The sequence below is a fragment of the Balaenoptera ricei genome, chromosome 17, assembly GCF_028023285.1.
Source record: "Balaenoptera ricei isolate mBalRic1 chromosome 17, mBalRic1.hap2, whole genome shotgun sequence".
NCBI classification, from domain to species: Eukaryota; Metazoa; Chordata; class Mammalia; order Artiodactyla; family Balaenopteridae; genus Balaenoptera; species Balaenoptera ricei.
The window spans coordinates 65,914,556-65,934,944 of record NC_082655.1 but is presented as its reverse complement, the minus strand read 5'-3'; the positions used below and the strand labels follow the sequence as shown (position 1 = coordinate 65,934,944).

Here is a 20,389-nt window from a genome sequence, read left to right as displayed (position 1 = left end):
AATCATAAAAGAGCTGTAAAGCACTTTGGCAAATAATTCACAACAATTCTACAATAAAAGTATCAGGTGGAATTTGAACAACTACCTCCATCAGGTCCAACTCTGCACCGCTGTCCAGGCACATTTTAATCATTTCCAAGTCACCACTTTGAACTGCCATGTGCAGAGGGCTAGCTTTCCCATTGTTCAAAAAGTTAATGTGAGACAGTCTGCTATGCCCGTGTTCCTCACCTTTAGGAGAAAATAAAATTCAAGATAACAAATATTATAAAGAAATAAAAGGATTTTTTTAAAAAAAGAAAGGACTTTCAGACTTACAGAAAAGCCCAGGTATAAATTATATTAAATATTTCTCAAATTAATAGCATCCACCAGAATAGGTTTCTTTACACTACATAATGGAGGAAAGCCTTTACTCACCAAACTTTAATATTATTTCCATGCATTTTTTGGCACCTGAAAATGCAGCCTGGTGAATAGGGAAGCATCCCCATTTATTTGATTTACATGGTTTAGCTCCTTTATTTAACTGGAAGAAAAGAAAGAACAATAGAAGTCAAATGACACAAGTTAAAGCCCAGATCACAAGAATGGGCAAGAATATGCGTCTCCCACACCTTTTCACTACTCCGTGCCTATGTAAAACTACACAGAAAAGCTTCATATAATATGAAATCTAGGCAAGAAGGTAATTTTGGAACTCGGCTAAGATTCTGAACTACAGACACTTTATATTTTCTAACGATGAAGTAACAACATAGACACAAAAATATCAATGTGATCCCCCACCAAACTAAAGTGAACACATTTTTCAATGAAATTAAAGAGATTTTTAAAGACATTATCATGATTCCTCCTACAACCATTCTCAATTCCTTATACAAATAAAGTGATATTTCCCAGATTATTTTCCTTTCATTTGTGCAATTAACAAATGATTAGACCAGTACTCATGTTAAATTATGAAAATTAGACATTTTACTAATGAAAGTTCTCTACTAAAACGTTGTTAAAAGAACTGAATGGTATATTACCTTGACCTCTGAATCAACCATTTTCAACAATCATTTTCTACAGATCACTGGATTTCAGTTTTGTTTTAAGTACCTTTCATTATCACAAAACAAGAGGTTTTGAAAAAGCAAAAAAGTGTGAAGAAGCAAATACCACCTATAATCTCACTTTTAGGGAGAGAATTGTTTTACACTTTAGAAGACAATATTCTTTTGTCTTCTTTGCAAAAGTAATGTTTATGTGTATACTATATGATCGCACTGTTTAAAAACGTATTTTACTTAATATTCTTAAATTATATGATTTTATCAAGTACGTATTCCATTTGGGGGTACACAAAACTTTATATAATGAATCCCTATTATTAAATTTCAATTTTTTCTCAGTTTTCTCTGCTATATATAACACTGGTGTTAATATCAGTGATACCTTTAATTATCTCCTAGAGATGTATTCCAAGAATTGGAATTGGTGAGTCAAAAAGTATTCGCAGCAACAGTGAATGAAATTCCCCGACTCATTAAAATTCCTCTAACACTGTAAGTCAGTAAGGATTTTTCATCCTTCTAATTTAAGAGATTAAAAAAAATGATAGCTCACTGTTTTAACATGTTTCTCTTTGATTACTAGAGAAATTAAATAAACTCTATGTGTCCCTTGCCAATTTTCTGTGGAGCGTTGTCTTTTCCTTATAGATCTGTAAGAATACAGGTAATTTTATAACCATTTAAAGATAAATAGCTCGATATAATCATATGCTTTGTTGACTCGGGTCAATCGATGGGTTATAATCTAACCTAATACTGAACTCTCCATACATTCCCTGGTAAGGCCAACATGGTATTTATTACGTGTTACTTTTAATTATGTCAATGAATTAATTGCTAGTATTTTTAAGATTGCATCTATATTTGTATGTGAAATTGATCTACATTTTTTTGGTTGGGGGAGCTCTCAAGTTTGGAATTACTATTATGTCTGCTTCATATAATTAATCTGCATGGTTTCACTCTTGTGCTATAGGAAGGTTATCTAAAATGGAAACTTTTTCCTTGAAAGTTTGAAAGAACTTGTAAAATCTATAAAAGCATGTAATATTAGCTGGTTCCAGAGCTTTAATAATGCTTTTTTAAAATACTTTTAATGGTTCCCTACAGATCTTTAAATTTTAGTCACTTTACTTTCAGTTATTTATCCCTTAAGAAAAGCATTTTCAAATTTTTAGGATAGGATTGCATACTGATCTTTTGCCATTTTAAAATTCCCCATCATATTCAGTTAAATCCCTTTGCTATTTCTAATTTTGTTGATTTGTGCTTTAGCTTTTTCCATTGTGGTTAGACTTGCCAATACTATGTCTGTTTTATTATCTTTTTTGGAGAAAATAACTCGATTTAATGAATAATTCCAAAATTATTACTTTCTGTTTTCAACTTTATTATTCCTTTATTCCATTTTTCTTTTGGTTTATTTGGGGCCCGTTTTCTAAATTCTTTATTTGAGTATTAGTTACTTTATTTTTTATTCTCTTTTTGGTCCAATCATGACAGCTTATAAGAATATATATTTTTGTCCAAGTATACCTAGTAAATAGGTTAGAACACATTTGTAAATTGAAATATCCCACAGATACTCTGAAATTCTTTTATTTCATTTTATTTACTCTCTGGGATGGTGGAGAGGGAAAATCAAGTGCTAAAAATATAGAACCTGGCCTGAATAATGTACGAGTGGTTGAGCAATATTTAAAAGAAGGCTATTTGATGGAACTCTGTCCCACACTCAGAAGGGTTACTCCGTGGAGCAGGACGCAGCCATGGTGACGGGTATCTCCAGAGTTTGACTGGACCGGCCCCAAGAAATCTCACGGGAGAGAAGCCTCGCTCTGCTTTTAGGGCTGTGGCTAAAGACCTTAGTCGTTATACCATTCAAGGTTCCCTTTCTGAGAACCCATGGCAGCAATTTCTTCTCATCTTGGGAACAGGTATGGCTGTGTTTCCCTTAGCCTTTATCTCAGGGCCCAACAATAAGTTTGCAAATGACTATATTCATCTTTCCTTTTACTATTCAGAAGCTCAGAGTCAAAAGTATGATCTACCTTTATGAACATACAGGCCATTATGCTTTGTATTTTGTATTCTAGCCTGACCACCAGCTTCACCTTAAATTTTCCTGTTGATATTTTCTTTTCACTTCGATCTTCTCACATTTTCTGTAATGCTTTCCTATTCGTCTTCGATAAGCAATCTCAGACTCATTTAAGATTGAAGGGGTGTGTACATATACCCAAACACATAGAACTATTTTTTCTGACCTAGTGTCTACATTTTATATTTTGCTAAGAAGAGAAACTGAAAGCTGTTGTAAATAACAAAAATTCATGTTGTACTAAAGGATAAAGAAAACAGAAAAAAATGTGATTCAAGTACAAACCAAAAGCTGCACTGCTTCACTATTATCTGTGAAACATGCGATTATCAGAGCTGTGTTTCCATTTTCTCCTTCCAGATTAACATCAGTAGTGCGATGCTCAACCAAGACCTACATAAAAGAGGGGAATAATTGTTAAAAAGTTAACATGGACGTTTCCCAATAGGGTATTTGTCTTCCACTGGATTTTAAGCTCTAGGATGCCAGGGACCATGTCCTTAGTCATCTTTTTCATCACTCTCCCATGGAATCTGGCATGAAACCTTGTACATAGTGAGTACTATGTAAATTTCTCAAATAGATGAAATAATGGCAATTTCTACAGCATGTCAATTAAGGCAACATGGAGCTGTAGAACTTGAAATAGACTAAGAATTGTAGATGCTAGTTAACATTGCTCACTGAATACCTCTCACTTGTATTAAGTGAGCTATATTAACTAATATCTACCAAAACTAAATTGGTGGAGCCATTTGGAATGTGCAGGTGGTAGAGGAGTGACGGACGTAAAGAAAGAGGAGAGAGAGAGAAAGAAGAGAGGGAGGGAGGGAGAGGCGAAGAGGGGAGGGAATGGTTTCCTTTTCCCATCTAGTCATTTTTCTTTTACCCAGATTGCAAGTATTTTGGGAAATGTCCATTAAAGCTCCATTCTCTGCAGTAGAGAAAAGAAGAGTCTCATGTGACACAGGTATAGCTTAACTCAATCAATTCACACAGTCTGGAACAGAAACTTTTTCTCTAATGTAAAAACGGTTAAAATGGTTAAGCGATTTTTCTGATGGAATTTAATTGAAGACCTGTTACCCCCTCACCTGGTTGACTTCAGGCTTATTGGCCAAGAATCTATAGATCTTGAATCAGTCTTCATTTTATATTAAATCTAACAGAAATTATCTTACATAAATGTCTCTCTCAAAAGAGAAATCTTTGAATTGGCCTACTAGAGGCCTTTTCTTTTGCAGCAAGTCTCTGATAAAACTGTAACATGTGCTTGCACTTAAGCTGTTTAAGAAAGAATTTATTAAACATGCTGTTTCCTAATAAAAACCTTGACTTACCAAAAAAAAGGCACACAGAGCCCCTTGTTAATAGAATGTGTCCTGATGTGAGTGTCAGCAAATGAATTAGGCTGACTAATTAGCTCTGCCCATTAAGGAAAATTACACTGAAATTTTAGGCCACAGGAATACACAGGGAGATTGCTGATGAAGGAAAATGAGAACACACAGTTCAGTCTATGGACTTGAAGCATCACATTCTGTTCTTAACGAACTCTGGATTCACCTGTGAAATAATCCACCCAAGTCTATAAGGAGGGTTTTTATATCTTTGCCCTCTTAGAATCTTGGATCATAGATTTGGGGCATCTATTAGGGGGTTTCTGCTCACTGCCGTTAGCACGATCTTTCCTAAAGCTGTGTTAAATTGTATGTGGCAGGGAGCCCAGAGAGAGCAACTAAACTGTGTGCCCATTTCAAGTTCAGTCATGACCAGGCAAGTCTGGAGGCTGGCAGGTGTGGCCTCTGGAAGTCTCCTGATGAGAATCCAGGAAGTCCCATGGGAGGTTCGAACTGGTTACTTTGAGCTTAAGCCCCAAGAACTGAGGCCTGCAGGCTACTGAGAAGCAAGGCCAGCCCCTAACCCGCGGTCCAGTGTGCCCCAGGGAACACTATATACACCACTGGTATCTGTGTAAGAACTTGAGGTCACACATGGGTAGCAATTTTTTACTTTATAAGCACAAGGCGGCAGTGGAAGGTTTGGAGGAAGGCTGGACAATGGAGATTGAAATTGGCAAGAGCTGGTGGAGGTACAGGCCTGACCCCTGGGTGTAACTGGGAGAGTCAGGCCCCCAGGACTGCTGTTTGCAAGCACACAGAGAGACATTTTTTCCTGTTCTGGTGTCACCCAGGAAAACCTGTTATATCCACCATCTAGATTATAAATCAGTTATGGGCTTATTTCTAGACTTTCTTCTCTATTTCGATGTGATACCTATCTTTCTGTATTTGTTAGCCTGAAGATTTCTGATTTCTAATTAACAACAGGCTTTCAACTGTTACCTGCCTTTGAATTCCCAAATCACACTTTTGGAGCCAAGATTAATTAAGTCAGTGGGCATTTGTTTCTGAAAAGAGCCTCAGAGGAAGCACAAGAGTTCACTGGGGAAACAAGCAGCATCTCTGGGGGTCCCTGCAGTCACTAGTGGCCCAACACAGACGACACTTAAGTAGCATCTGGCTCATGAATAATGTAGCCATTGGCAAAAACAGAGAGCCTGTTGACAAAGGCCTTTCCAGTAACCTCTGCAAGGGGCTGCCCTGACTCATCTTCTTAGGCACTGATACCTAAGCTCTCCCCTTCTCCTTCAGCCAAAACGCCTAGTTACTCATTTATTCATTCAAGAGCCAGCATTTATCAGCAGTGCTGAGGACTGGAGATGTTAGATTAGTCACACACAGTCCTTCCTTCCAGGATACCCAGCCAGAAGGGGGGAAAAGCACGTGAACATTTGATTACCATACCCTGTACTAAGAATTACGGCAATGCTAAATACAAGGCACAAGGGGAGAGAGGAAAGGGGGCTCCCCTCACACCCTCTGTGTCTGGCTTAAAGGAGACAAGGACTCAGGGGGCTGAGAGGAAGGTGTCTGGGCTAAGGGAGCATGGAGCTCATGGACACCCCTGAGATCTCACTGGTGTGGTGTGATCAACCGAATATTTTTGTCCTTCAAAATTCATATATTGAAATCCTAATCCCCCATGTGGTACTAAGAGATGGGGCATTTGGGAGGTGATTAGGTCATGAGAGCGGAGCCCTCACAAATGGGATTAGTGCCCTTGTAAAAGAAACCCCAGAAAGTTCTCTTGCCCCTTCCATGACATGAGGACACAGAGAGACAAAGGCCATCTATGAACCAGGAATCAAGCCCTCACCAGACACCAGATCTGCCAGTGCCTTGATCTTGGACAATGCAGCTTCCACAACTGTGAGAAATGACTGTTGTTTAAGCCACCCAGTCTCCGGTTCTCTGTGACAGCAGCCCGAACTGACTAAGACAGGTCACAAGCACAACAGCCAAGTCATCCTTCGCAACATTGCTTCTATAGGAAAACTTACTGTAAGGTCCAAATTGCCTACCTAAGAAATGAATTTCTGGAACAAGATCTGCTTGTAAATTGCATTCCTCTTTAAGTCAGCATGTGTGTTTTCCAGTGTGTCTGTGAGACCCTGAGATGTAGTTTAAAAGCCATGACCTAAACCATACCCTTTAGGCATTTACCAAGGTTTCCTCTATTTGACCAAACCCACTCTCTTGAAAAAAATAAGAAGAAATTTCCCAATAGTATTATTGTCTTCTGCAAAGACATGCCATCCACTAAGGCATGCCATTCACTTTCACAAAAACAGTAAATCATAATGATGCTTTCTGTCTTCACTGAGGCACCCATCACCTTCTTCCTTTTAATCATTCAATTGGCCAGGTAAAAGCAGTAAAGTCTTGACTTGCAAAACATAAAGATGAGAAAAAAATTCCTAATTCTTGCTTTCACCACCTAACTCTTATGCGCTAATTAGGCAAGTTATTTAATTCTCTCTCTACCTCAGTTTCCTCAGCTATGAAATGGGGGTAATAATAGTCTTACTTTATAGATTTTTTTTAAATGAGGAGGATTTAAAAACCTAAAACACGGAAAGCTCTTAAACACGGAAAAACGCTGGTAGCTGATACATAAGAACTGGTCAATGCAGACTGTTGTTATTATTATTCTCATCGTCATCATCATCATCACCACTATCGTCAGTTGGTCAGAAGAAAAGCCAACGTTAAAATGATTACATTCCGTTGGCCCTGGCAGCTGAGGTTGGCCTTCTGGAGCAGGCAGACACAGCTGGACGTGGGTCCCGGCCCACGCTACGATGGTCAGTACCTGGAGAACCGCCTGCAGCCTTACCTTCATCACGTCGTTGTATAAACCCTGCACAGCCACGTGCAGGGGGGCCATCATGTCGCAGTTTCGGAGGTTTGGATTGGCTCCTTTGCGAAGAAGAAACTTAACACTTTCCACCTGGTTTTTTTCGGCAGCCCAGTGCAGAGGGGTATTTCCATAATCATCCATCACATTCAGTACTAGAAAAAGACACGAAAACATGGGTTAGATTTTGCTTGGACCGTACTCACTGCCTACTGCACGCCTATTCACTGCAAAGCTCAGTGCCAAGTGCCATTGTAGCGGGCTGCTCCTTCTTTAGGAAAAATAAAAAGATAGCTTCAGTTCTCAAAAACATCTAATGGACACCTTTGGGAATGCACATACATATGGCACTGACTTTGTCCAATGAGTTAGCTGTCGATCTATAGACTCCATAAGAAATAGGTCTTCCTATCACATGTTTTTATCTGTGGTATGAATTTGGGAATGGTTATAAAGCAATGAGCTTATATAAAAGCAATACCTCTACGCCAGGCACTGTACTAAGTTCCACGCAACCATTATTTTATTCAACCCTCCAACAGCCCACAAGGAACTGTGACTGTTTTTCAGAAAGATGAGGCCTAGAGAGGTTCACAATCCTGCCAACGTTACACAGCTAGTAAGGAGCTCTGTAAGCTGACTGACCTCTTAGAAACTCAGTTTTCTCATATTCCAATTTGGTGAAAGAAAGGAAGGATGGAAGGATGGAAGGAAGGAAGGAAGGAAGGAAGGAGGAGCGAGGGAGGGAGGAAGGGAAAAAGATATGTATACCTTGCAACGTTCTTGGAAGAAGAATATCAAATCATGTTCTTAAAGATCTTAGTGGAGTGTTCTGCCCATAGGCAATGGTTCAAAAAATGTTAATGAGAAAAAAGACACACCACAAATAAACACAAGACTGGAATTAGAGTTTGAGCCCCTTGATGCCACACATGGTTTCCACATATTTCTACAATACAATACATTGTACTATTTACCCTGTGAGCTCAGCATGCCCTTTGATACTTCAGGGTTTTTTTTGTATCTGTTCTAAAATAGACCGCTTTATCAACCATTGTAATTGGTGGTAGGATATTTTTATGTCTGAAGAAGGGGGAAAAGTGCTCACTCATAAATATGACTTGGGGACCATCTATTGTACGATACCTGGAACCATGCTGCAGCCACGTTTTCCATTTCTCTCCTTTTTAAAATTTATCTCTCCACTATCTTCTTTCATTCATCCTAGTGCCTCATTCTCAACCACACACACACACACACACACACACACACACACACACACACACTGACATACACACACCTCTTGACCATTTGGTCTGATCAAGACAAAGCACTCCACTCAGCATTTCGTTCAGCACCGAACTTAATTAACCTGGGGCCTAAACTTACGAAGTCCCATTCACCAATTAAATAACTTGAATTTGTCTTTTACCTCCATCACTTTTCAGAAATCATTTTTACAAGGGTTGGGTAGGCCTTCTAAACAGCAAGGTTGTTGTGATCTTCTTCCTATGTGACCTCTTTGTGGCACCTGGTCCTTGTAACTCAGCTCTCCCTTGGCTCATGTGTCATCAATCTCTTCTCCATCACTGTCTTCACCATAATTTTGCTGGCTTTTCCTCTGCCCTCTGACCCTGAACGTTGGCATTCTACCTTTATCCACCCTTGTTGGCAATGTTATGGTCTCCTAAAGGATTGTCATGCATTTCCACCACTTGAGCTACTTCCTATGCAACGAGGGCCCTGTGGGGGTTATTCCTTTCCTCCTGTATTTCTAGTCTACTAGACACAAGATACTAGGCTCCAAGTCTACTGAATGTCTCCAAGGGGATGTCCCCTGGGACTTTTAAACTCAGTATGACCCAAACCATTAACACCTCACACTCTTACACTCACTTTTCTTCTGTTTTCTTATATGCTTTCTCTTCTGGATGGCTCGACTATTAACCTAATTCCTAAATTAAGAATCTCAGAGTCAGTCCAACTCCTGGCCACTTACTCCTCATATTCCGTCTTTACCAAGCACTGTCTACTCTACACGCAAAATAGCTCCTGAATCTCTCCCTTTCTCCTTATTCTAATCTCAAAACCCTGGTGGATGCTCATCTTCTCTTTACTACTATAATAGCTTTTTAACTGAGCTTGCACTTCTAATCTATCTTCCATAATATTGACAGAATTACCTAAAACAATAAAGGTCTTATCACACCACCTCACTGCTTAAATCTCTGTGGCATCCCCCTTCCTTATCAAGCACAGTTGAGTTTCTCAAACAAGGCTGGGCGTACGAGGCTGGGGAGGATGTTACATCTTCTTGGAGTCTCACTTTTATTCCACGATAAGCAATTTAAGTATACGATGACCTCAGTGAAAATGGTATACAAGAATACATGAAATGTACATGAATTTTTATGATCTATCATCAAAATGCAAAGAAAATCTGCACCTGCAGGGGGCTGTCCCCGATCTCTGCACTATCCTCTGCAGTATTTCAGTGGAAAAGATTGAGGGGCACTGGCCTGGAGGGAACAGCGCACTCCTGAGTGACATATTCAGGCCCTTTATAATCTGGAACTAACCTATCCTCCAGAATCACTTTATTCCGCTCTTGCTAATGAGCCTAACGGGATGATGGATTTACGGAGTACTCGTTGTAACGTTCTGCTACCTTCACAAGAGGATTCATTGACGATCATCTCCATCAGACCCACTTGACCTTCTTCTGCAGCATGGTGCAAAGGGGAGGCATTCACATCATCACAGTTTTTTAACCTCTTTTGTTTCTTTACAGAGTTTTGTAAACCGCATGCACTTCCCTCAAAAACCACCTGGAAGTATATACAAAATTGTTACCTTAAATAAGCATGTGTAAAACTTAATATAAGTTAGTCGTTAAAAGATTATCATCCAACCTACTGTACAGTACAGGAAACTCTGCTCCATATTCTGTAATAACCTAAATGGGAAAAGAATTTGAAAAAGAATAGATAACATGTATATGTATAACTGAATCACTTTGCTGTACACCTGAAACTAACATAACATTGTTAATCAACTATACTCCAATATAAAATAAAAATTAAAAAAAAACAAAAACCAAACAAACGAAAAAGACTATCATCCAAAACTATTTCTCATGCTTATGATAAAGTCAATATTTTTTTCTGGAGAACACAAAATGCTTAGGCATACAGAAAGTGACAGCAAATGCTCATTGATAAGTACATTAAATAAATAATTCAATTTTTCTGATCCTATACCTGTATATGTTGTAGAAATAAAGGCCTCAAGAAGAGTTTGGAAGTAAGTGTAAGGGATGCGAGCTGAGAAAAAAATAAGTAGAGTGAAAACATAGAGGCATTTTCTCTGCCAGATGAGAAATGTACTAAAACTGCAGCATGAGGGATTCTGGTTAGACAAAAAGATTTTCTTGAATTCAAGGATTAAGTGCAGGAAGTTAAATTACTGTTCTCTCTTTGGCCTTCGTGCTGACAGTCGATTCCCATCCCACGTGTCCTTAGATAACAGAGCTAGAATCATATTAAAGAATCGTCACGTTAGGTCACTTGGTCAGTGATCTAGAATAGCTGCCCACTCTCCTCCAGGAATGAACGATCCCTCCTCTTTTGACCACTGGGATCCTGCACCAGGCCTACTCAGGTCAGGTTCATTCCTCATTGTTCTCTGCACGCAGGAAGGGCTAGCATTACTGTGTACTTACTCAGAGCCAGAGATCAGGACACTGAGAGGTAACACTGTTTGCCCAAAGGCACACAGTAAGGGGAAAGGTCAGAATTTGAACGGGAGGTGCTCGGAATACATATCTTGGCTGACTGATGAACGCCAAAAACCCCACATACAGTAGAAACTGAAGCTGAAGGCAAAACCCCATCCTAGCATGAACTGTGTGATAGAATAAGGTTCCAGAGCATAAAAAGGGACTTTGCAGAGCAAGCTTCATAACTTTCAGGCGTCGTTGGCTGTTGTCACTGGCCTGTAGCAGTGTAATTCCCAACAGATGCTCACTTCCACTGATGTCAGGGGAGGAGCAAGAAGTTTCTAGAACATCTTATTTTTCTCTAAGATTTTTTTCTTCATGCTCTTTATATTCTTTAGTATAACTGCACTGAACATGATTAATCATGGGTGACATTACATTTCTTCCTTGTGAAATTCCGAGGTGCTGACATTCTGTTTTTGATTCATCCTCACAAGACGTGACACCTTCCCAAACAGGACTTTTTCTTGAAAAGCTCATTGCCTAAACAGAATAAACTTACCAAAAATCAAATAACTCTCTAAACACCATTTTACTTAATGTTATTAATGTTACTATAGCAAAAAAAATTTCATAAAAGCCTTAATGTCAAAAACTTGCTTCTATTATCTTGCCTTGCATTATTATTACACTTTTATAAATGCTTTGGATCAAAAATTGTGTTCTGTTCTTCCTAAAATTAACAATGCATCCTCTCTTAATAACTATACTAATTGACAATCTAGTTCCCTATTCAACTACTTGAAAATTCTAAATGTCTGTTTTACATAGAAAATTAAGAATTTTCAAAATCATTAATTATAGTCACATTTAATTATACTTCAATTGACTGACACGATTCTTATTCAAAGTTGCTTATAGAAGTCCTGCCTATATTTGAAAGTGAATATTTAGCTATTAGCAATAAATATAAATGACAAACTTTATTTTATTGCCAATATATTTACATTGTTTAGATATAATGGTATCACTGATCACGTGCCAGTTCAGGGATGCCAGAAATGGCATCAAATTCGGTATTTTGATATTTGGTTGCCGAAGGCAAAGCCTAAGCCGAATTGCAGATTTTGGCCCCAAACTGAGGCTGAAGCCAAGCTCGGGCCTGTCCCTGAATTGCACACCAGTGTCCAGCTCGCCCGGCACCAGGCTGTGCTGCTGGGTTCCTGCTGGGCTTAGCCTGAGCTTCTCCAGGCTTCCACCTGAATGAAGTGCATGCATCTCCCTTTCCTTGCTTCCCAATGACCTACAGCCCCCCTCAACCCTCCCTCCTCCTCCAGGCCTTCAGAGAGCAACTCATGCCGTCCTGTACCCCAGCCCTTCACTCTCTCACTGGTGCAGAGTTTTCCAGAGGCCACAAGATGTGTGGTGACATCACACCTCTGACAGTCACTGGGATATGTGCCATGTAGTCCCATGTTTAAAACACTTTCCCCACTTTGATTTCTAATACGGCAAATATTGGCAGCTCTAACCCAAAGACAAGGAGTGTTTGGGATCCTCAAGATTGTTTGTTTAAAGGGGTTCTGAGACCAAAAAAGGTCTGAGAAACTATCTCTAGTATTTTCCTCACACCATCTATGCTAAATGTGTACTAGACATTTATATGCTTATTTTACATGATACTTTCATATATGTAAATAAATTTTCCATAAAGAGAGAAGGAAGGAAGGAAGGAAGGGGGACCCAGAGCTCTTACACAACAGCAGTTGAGGCGATATGGGCTACACACTAGAACTTCCCTGAACTACTTATTTAAAAATCAATAGGAAAAATTAAGGGAACTTCATTAATATACACACTAAAATTATTTCTCAATATTCCTTTCAGCTTTACAAATATGTGACCAAATAATACATTTGTCTGAATTTTTTCCAAAGCTATTTCTTAAGCAAATAGCTCATCACATGGGCCAAAAGCAAAATGTTCTACAAGACAGTAGCTTTTTATAGAACCCACTGTAAAATGACTACTTTCTGAAAATGTGAAAACCTCCCCCAAACAAATGATCCAAGTTCTTGCTTTAATTCTGCCTTTGACTGGGACTGGTCACATTTGATACATGATAATATATGTGTCCAAAACCCTGATTTGTTATTTTAAAGATAACAGGAATGTTTCTCACTATTAAAATTAAAAGCTATCATGAAATAAAATGAAGTCTTAAAGTACTTAATGTATTTTCAAATAGCTAATAAAATATTAAGCATATTAGAGTTCATTCAGTAAATATCAGGTTGAAATAAAACAAACTCTCTTACAATTCTGAACATTGGATTTTGCTCTGTTATCACAGAATAGTACCTAAGAAATCACTCTTCAGTGATAGTCCCTTAAATAGAGATGTGTCACTTTTCAACCACAAAATTCTGTATAAGCTACATACAGCTTTAGCGAATACAGGTTATAACAGCGTGTTTCCAACCATTTCCAAATTTACGCATATCAGTAATAAATTTAAAATGAGCCTCTCACAGAAAGAGACTCTTTCTCAATGTCTCACCCTATCAAAGGAAGTGTTTACCTAAATCCATTTGGAAGTATTGTAGCACCTGAATTTGATGCGTTCTTCCAGTGACAATAAAGGGATTCTATCGTCTACCCGACAGTGCCAGGAAGAGCAATTTACCGGTCTGCTCAGTGATGTGCCGTCAACACAAACCCAGTTACACACTCTCGACAGCAAGGACTGGGTTCAGAGGCTCACAAGGCACTGCTGAGTTCACAATGACAGCAGAGCATCTAAATATTCTATACAAGCTCATCAGGTGTGCTAAGCAGTCTGAATTCAGTTCATGACTTTTTTAAAAATTTATTTATTTTATTTTTGGCTGCACTGGGTCTTCGTTGCTGCGCGCGGGCTTTCTCTAGTTGCGGCGAGCGGGGGGCTACTCTTCGTTGCGGTGCGCGGGCTTCTCATTGCGGTGGTTTCTCTTGTTGCAGAACACGGGCTCCAGGCGCACGGGCTTCAGTAGTTGCAGCACGCAGGCTCAGTAGTTGTGGCTCGCAGGCTCCAGAGCGCAGGCTCAGTAGTTGTGGCGCATGGGCTTAGTTGCTCCGCGGCACGTGGGATCTTCCCAGACCAGGGCTCGAACCCATGTCCCCTGCATTGGCAGGCGGATTCTTAACCACCGCGCCACCAGGGAAGCCCTCATGACATGTTAAGCTAGGCTTTGAAGAGATTTCTTTATAGAAAGTTCTGAAAGTAAATCAAGGATGTCATGTAGACAGTTTATCTATTCAGTCAATATAGTTTTCTACTGTCATGAGGTCACTTCAGATTCTTTCGGATTCTGAACTATATGACTAGATATAGAACATAACAGACTAGATCGCGTTTACAGAAGCTAATTCTTTAGTCCTTTAAATTGCAGATATCAAATACATCTGCTTTAGGTTGCTTTAATGAAATACATATAATGGGTAACAGGGCAAAAAGGAGGGAAACTATATATTATAATGAGAGATTTTAACAAATGAGAGATTATAACTATGAGAAATTATAACAAATGAAAGACCAAATGCTAAAGCGTTAACTCCCTTGAAAGAAAGTCATTGGAAAAGCTTATAGGCATCAGTCAGATGGTTCATTTTCCACATTTCTAATCCTGTCAGGTTTCTGCCATCCTTTGATTTTGTCAGTATTCCTGAGATAATGTGTGTGCTGGGGAAAATACGATAATTTCTTCTTAATGAGGAAATCCTTAGAGTTCAGAACTCTCCAGAGTGTTATATGTATTGATTTGTAACTAGTCTCACAGCTGAGGTTTCTACAGGATGATCTGGAGTTAGGTAATAAAATAATATATAAAAATCCCTCAATCTACAAGCTCGACTGTGGTTTCTAAAAGCCTTAAATAACATAAATGCCTCGACTGGACTTAGGCAAGAAAACTAAATAAAGACAAACAAAAACATGATGAAAAATAAGTTTGAGACTTTGTGCTGCAGAATTCCTTCACTAATATCTCCAGAAAAGAAAACCCACATAGGTAAGCAAAGAAAGTATTTCCAGCGTGATTTTCAAAATTTAAAAATTTCTTCCTGTCCCTTAATATTAATTCCAAAGACACTCTCCTAGTGTTTGATATTCACTTGTAACCTCAGTTCTTTTTATTAAGCCAAAAGACCATAGTTAATAGACTAATATTAAGAAGGAGGAAAAAAAGTCAGTGTTTAATCTGGACGTGCAAATAGACTCACCTTGGGAGGCCTGCTTTGTTGCTTTATGTGATTTACTACACATGCCTGCTCACACATGATTAAAAACACTGTCAAGTCATGTAACCTATTTAGAGGGCAATGTGGCGATTTCTACCAAAATTAAAGCTGTACATAACTCTTGATCTTACTAGGACTTTAACATACTCACTAAGGTACTGTCGACAGACAGAGGAAGCCACATCTACACTCACTGACACTCAACCACATGTGTAATAGCGAAACAAAACAAACACCACCTAAGTATACACGTGCAGGACTGGTAAAATAAAGCATGACACATTCATACAAGGGAATATTATGAAGCTGCTAAAAAGCGTGAGGTACGTCTCCAGGTGCTGATTTTAAAAGTATTCTGAAATATATTCCATGAGTAAATCAAAGTGCAAATTTCTGTGGCTTCATACTTTGTAAATAAAAAAGAGATATCAACGTGTGTGTATCTGTATGAGCCTTTTATCCCTCCTGGAAAGTACATAAGGACATGTTAACAGGGTTCCACCGTGCAGAGAGATCTGTGCTGGGGGTTAGAGAGAACTTTTAATTCTATTTTAACGTTTAAAAAGAGATTCTTCCTCCTGCTGACAACGTGAGGAAATCCAGGGGCGAGTGTTCTCAGTGTCCACAGCCTCCGCCCTCGGATCGCGCCATCAGGCGGTAGGGGGCGCTGGTGCCGCCTTTTGGGCAGAGCGGCCGGAAATCGCAAAAGAAACAGAAGTCCCATCCTAGCCCTTGGGACCTCCGGAAGACCACCTACCCAGTTTCGAAGGGTCTCCTCCCCCAAAGCCCCTTCCGACTGCCCCACCCCTGGAGGAGCCCGCGGGTCCTGCCATCCCCCGCAGCACTTCACTGGTAAGTGCTCGTTTCTCTGTTTCACTCCACGAGACAAGCATATGCTTCTGAACCCCCAAACACCCCGTGAATAGCTGGCTCTCCGACTGCCAGATACAGCCATCTAGCTGTTTGGTTCTAAATAAAATCTATAAAAAGGTCAAGCGGAACAGCACACGCTCCAAAATTGTCCTGATTTTAGGCAATTGCCTGATTCTGCCGAATGCTAAGGATACTTTGGGGGTAGGTCTCCCCAGACTGCAGCTGCCCATCACGAGCAAGAGCAGGGTGAACAAGCAAACAAAAAGGACAAAGCAGGCACCGGGCGGGCGCCTTTTAATAACTCGGTCCATCGCCCCCCCCCCCCCCCTTCCTGAGAAGGTCCTGTCTTGGAAGGCACGCACACCCCGAAGCAGGCAGCCCTTACCTCGCCCGGTCCTCCCATCCTGGGGCTGCGGGCTAGGAAACTTCTAGTCGGGGAGGGCAAAGTTAGGAAGAGCCGACCTCCGCCCGGACTTCGCGTCCCGACCGCCGACGGCCCGGGTACCTTAAAGTCCTTGGAGTCGTCCATGTGGTCCTCCACGCCCAGGTAGACGACGCCCCGGGGCTCCTTCTTCTCCCCCGGGCGCAGCATCTTCCTCAGGCTGCGCCTCACTGACCACACCCCGGACGCCCCCTGCGGCAGCTGCTCCCCACGGGCGCCGGTACCTGGGGCGAGAGAGCGCGGGAGCGGTGAGCGGGCGCCGGGCGCGGAGGCGGCCGTGGGGTCGCGCGCGCGCGCGCCGCCGGGGTCGAGTACGGGTCCCGACCCGGGTAAGCGCCCGAGCTCCGAGCTCTTTTGCGCCCGGCGGTCCCCGGGAGCAAAGAGGTTTGCTGTGCGTGAGGCCGAGAGAACTTCTGGCAGGCGTCGTCCGGCTTAGGCTGCTTGTAGGGCGGGAAGCAGGAGCGGGGCAGGGAGGGGTGAGGACGCGGCCATCGTGTCCACGCGCGGCCACCGGGCGGCCGCGCCACGTGTGTCCTGGGACTCGCAGCTTTGGGGCGGACAGCGCGACTTGCCCGTCCAGGCTGCAGCTGCGGAGCGCACCCTTGAGTCCCCTGAGTCTAGGGGTCAGGTCAGGGTGGGTCACGCGAGTCTGGATTCTTTTTTTTTTTTTAATTTATTTATTTATGGCTGCGTTGGGTCTTCATTTCTGTGCAAGGGCTCTCTAGTTGTGGCAAGTGGGGGCCACTCTTCATCGCGGTGCGCGGGCCTTTCACTGTCGTGGCCTCTCTTGTTGTGGAGCACAGGCTCCAGATGCGCAGGCTCAGTAGTTGTGGCTCACGGGCCCAGCTGCTCCGCGGCATGTGGGATCTTCCCAGACCAGGGCTCGAACCCATGTCTCCTGCATTAGCAGGCAGATTCTCAACCACTGCACCACCAGGGAAGCCCTGGAATCTTTTTTGATAAAAACCCTAAGAGCCCCCGTCCTGTCGCGCAGTCAGAAAGAAAGGCGCCGGGCACGGGAACGAGGGAGAGAATGACGGGGTACGCTGGGAAGATTTTTATTTAAAAAAATTCTTTTTCCAGCTAAAAGCCACTGGGCCTCAGTTTCCCGTGTCCGCATCATTGTAGAAGGCTCTTGGATTTGGAGCTAAGGTTTTTAGAAAAACTTATCTTTCCAAAAGAAAAGGGGAGTGATTAAATCTTAGCACCGGGTTGAGAGATTAGATGAAGTCCCTTTGAACTTCTGGTCCCATTTCCTGTGCATAACAATACTAATCCCTCAGGGATTGGTGTTTCAGCATGGCTAATAAAATGACTCTTAGATTAAACAAAAAGTCGTGACTGGTGTCTGCTTGTTTACCCTCGGCTCTGTTTGAAAGGCTTGTCTTCATGGGCCAGTGCCGAGTTTATTAATCCACAGCATTAGTGTAATTGTGGAGTGGAAGGCGCCTCCTCTCTGAGAGTGGCTAGTTCCACATCTACCTACAGATAATAGAGCCTCCGTGACTGTTGCCGCTGTGTTTCTGCCACAAGGTTAGAAAGCTTAAAAATCTTCATTCTGTTGTGTATAAAATGGATGACTAATAAGAACCTGCTGTATAAAAAAATAAATTAAATTTAAAAATTAAAAAAAAAAACCTTCATTCTGAAGCTGATTACTCTGCATAGGCTGGAATTTAGCTGGGACAGTCTTTTGACCGTCTGTGTGCTCTTTTAAGGCTCTGGATTGTCATAATAACCTGTAATCTCCAGCATCTGACACAAAAACCTGTGGATCCACGACCTGGCAGAGATCAGGCACTAAATAAAGGTTTGTGGACTGCCTGCTCTGTGGGTTACACTGGGCTGAACTTAAGGGCAGGTGAAGTAGCATGATGATATTGTGGAACTATGGAAAGGTTCCCCCCCAAATCTTCCAGTAGAGATGGCAGGTTGCCATCAATTCCACCCTTTGAATGGAATTCCTTGGAAGGGTAATATTGAAGAAGTTATCACTGGTCATTGACCCGTGAATGTGGACTTTTGAAAGACTGGTGAAGGATACAGCATTCAACTTCACTACCTGCACAGTTTTCCCATCAGCATCTGTGTTCAGGGAGTACAGAACTGGGATCGACTGCATACCTTACTGTCATTTAGTTGAAGGTGGTAATGTATTTGGGAAAACCAATAAAGAAAAGAATCAGAGGAACGGGGAAAGAGAATAACCTTGAGTCACTGCTGTCTGCCTGACGTTTTACATACATGAAGCCCTCATTTTAATGCCTCATAGGAATATTAAGACTTTTTGTTTGTGATAGTCAATTATGTTGATCAATTGCTTTTCTCCTTACTCTTAGCTGAAAGGGATCACTAAGACAAAAAGCGAATTAAAAGCAGGGTGTTTCGGGGTCATTTTGGAAGCTGGGCAGAGGGCATGTCGTGGTGGTAAGCGTCAGCTGGCTGAGCTGGCCTTAGAGAGGGATGTGGGCCCAGGGAACTCCAGCATCAGTGGAGGTGCTGGCAGGAGGGTCACAGGAGGCTAACACTCCCCCTTTCCCGCCCCGCCACCTCCCCCCACGGCGTGCTCTCCTCGCCCTCCTGCACCGCGCTGCCCATCGTAGGCAAGTCTTCCAGCTTCTGGGACAGACCCCTCTGATGCCAGGGGAAAAACTATAGTTGCCTGGCCCTTGCTCCACCTGCCGGCTCTCCATCCTTAACCCTGTGCCCAGCTCTTGGCTCTTGCTGTCTGTTTGGAAGCCCGGCGCCCGCAGATTCCCTACTCCAAGCACTCAGAAGACCTTCCTGGATTATGGCCTTAATCTTGGTCCTGAACCATGGCTCTTGAGAGAGACCCGGGAGACGATGAGTCCCTCTTCTACTGAGAAACACATCGAAATGTTGGACACTGGGGACTTGAGTGGCAATGCAGCGTGGGAGGAATCTGGAGACATCCCAGAGTAGATTCTGGCTCCCACGGAGCTGGGAACAGGAGCTGGATCCTCTCAGGAACACAGCTGCCTGGAGTACTGAGACCTGGAGAGGAAGCCACGCCAGCATTCAGAGCAGAAAGCAGGGGTTCAAACCCTGGGGGTGTGGGAGCAGAGGTGGGGTCCCGGAGCTGCATGGGAGACGGGAGTCAGCTCAGTGTGCACTGTCAGAAGACTTCATCCACGTCCCAGCCACCGAGCTGAGCCAATGGCCACCAGTAGCTTTAGACTGAAAGCAGGAAGCTAGAGCAAGTGGGGAGCTTAGAGCCCGTACAGAGTAACTCAGAAAGGTGACAGCACTTGGCCAGGGCCACACAGCTGGAGGTGGCAGAGCCAGGGCGAGATCCAGTCCTCTGAACTCCAGGGAACGCCTTTTCTGTTAAAACCTCCACCTCACCCGTGACATCCGGGTCCATTCTGACCTCGGGTTGAAAGGGACACTGAAATCGCCCCAGCCAACCATACAGGAAGATAAAATGGGATTCCAGAGGTATTTGAGCTCCATATTAAAAAAAAAAAAAAAAAAAGGTCACTGGCTTAAGCTGCCAGCTCAGCATCTCTTCATTCTTGCTTCTGTGCCCCATTTTTATCCCCCAAATCATGTATTCTTTTAATTAGTCCTCTAGTGTTTTAACACTGAAAAATAAAGATGGCTGGTGTTAAGAGATCTGATTTTTTCTCCCTGCT

General features: G+C 42.0%; 1 protein-coding gene across 1 annotated transcript in view; it reads right to left on the bottom strand.

The window, feature by feature from the left end:
* Nucleotides 1–20,118, bottom strand: part of TRPA1 (transient receptor potential cation channel subfamily A member 1) — a 58,534-nt gene extending 38,416 nt beyond the window's left edge. The window contains exons 1-7 of the mRNA XM_059901727.1: nt 19,977–20,118; nt 16,797–17,122; nt 10,091–10,250; nt 7,402–7,577; nt 3,448–3,555; nt 421–529; nt 86–231 (exon numbers count right to left, since the gene is read on the bottom strand). Coding sequence (XP_059757710.1) covers nt 86–231; nt 421–529; nt 3,448–3,555; nt 7,402–7,577; nt 10,091–10,250; nt 16,797–17,122; nt 19,977–20,118 — 1,167 coding nt within the window. The remainder of the gene's footprint in view (nt 1–85; nt 232–420; nt 530–3,447; nt 3,556–7,401; nt 7,578–10,090; nt 10,251–16,796; nt 17,123–19,976) is intronic.
* Nucleotides 20,119–20,389: the final 271 nt, after the last annotated feature.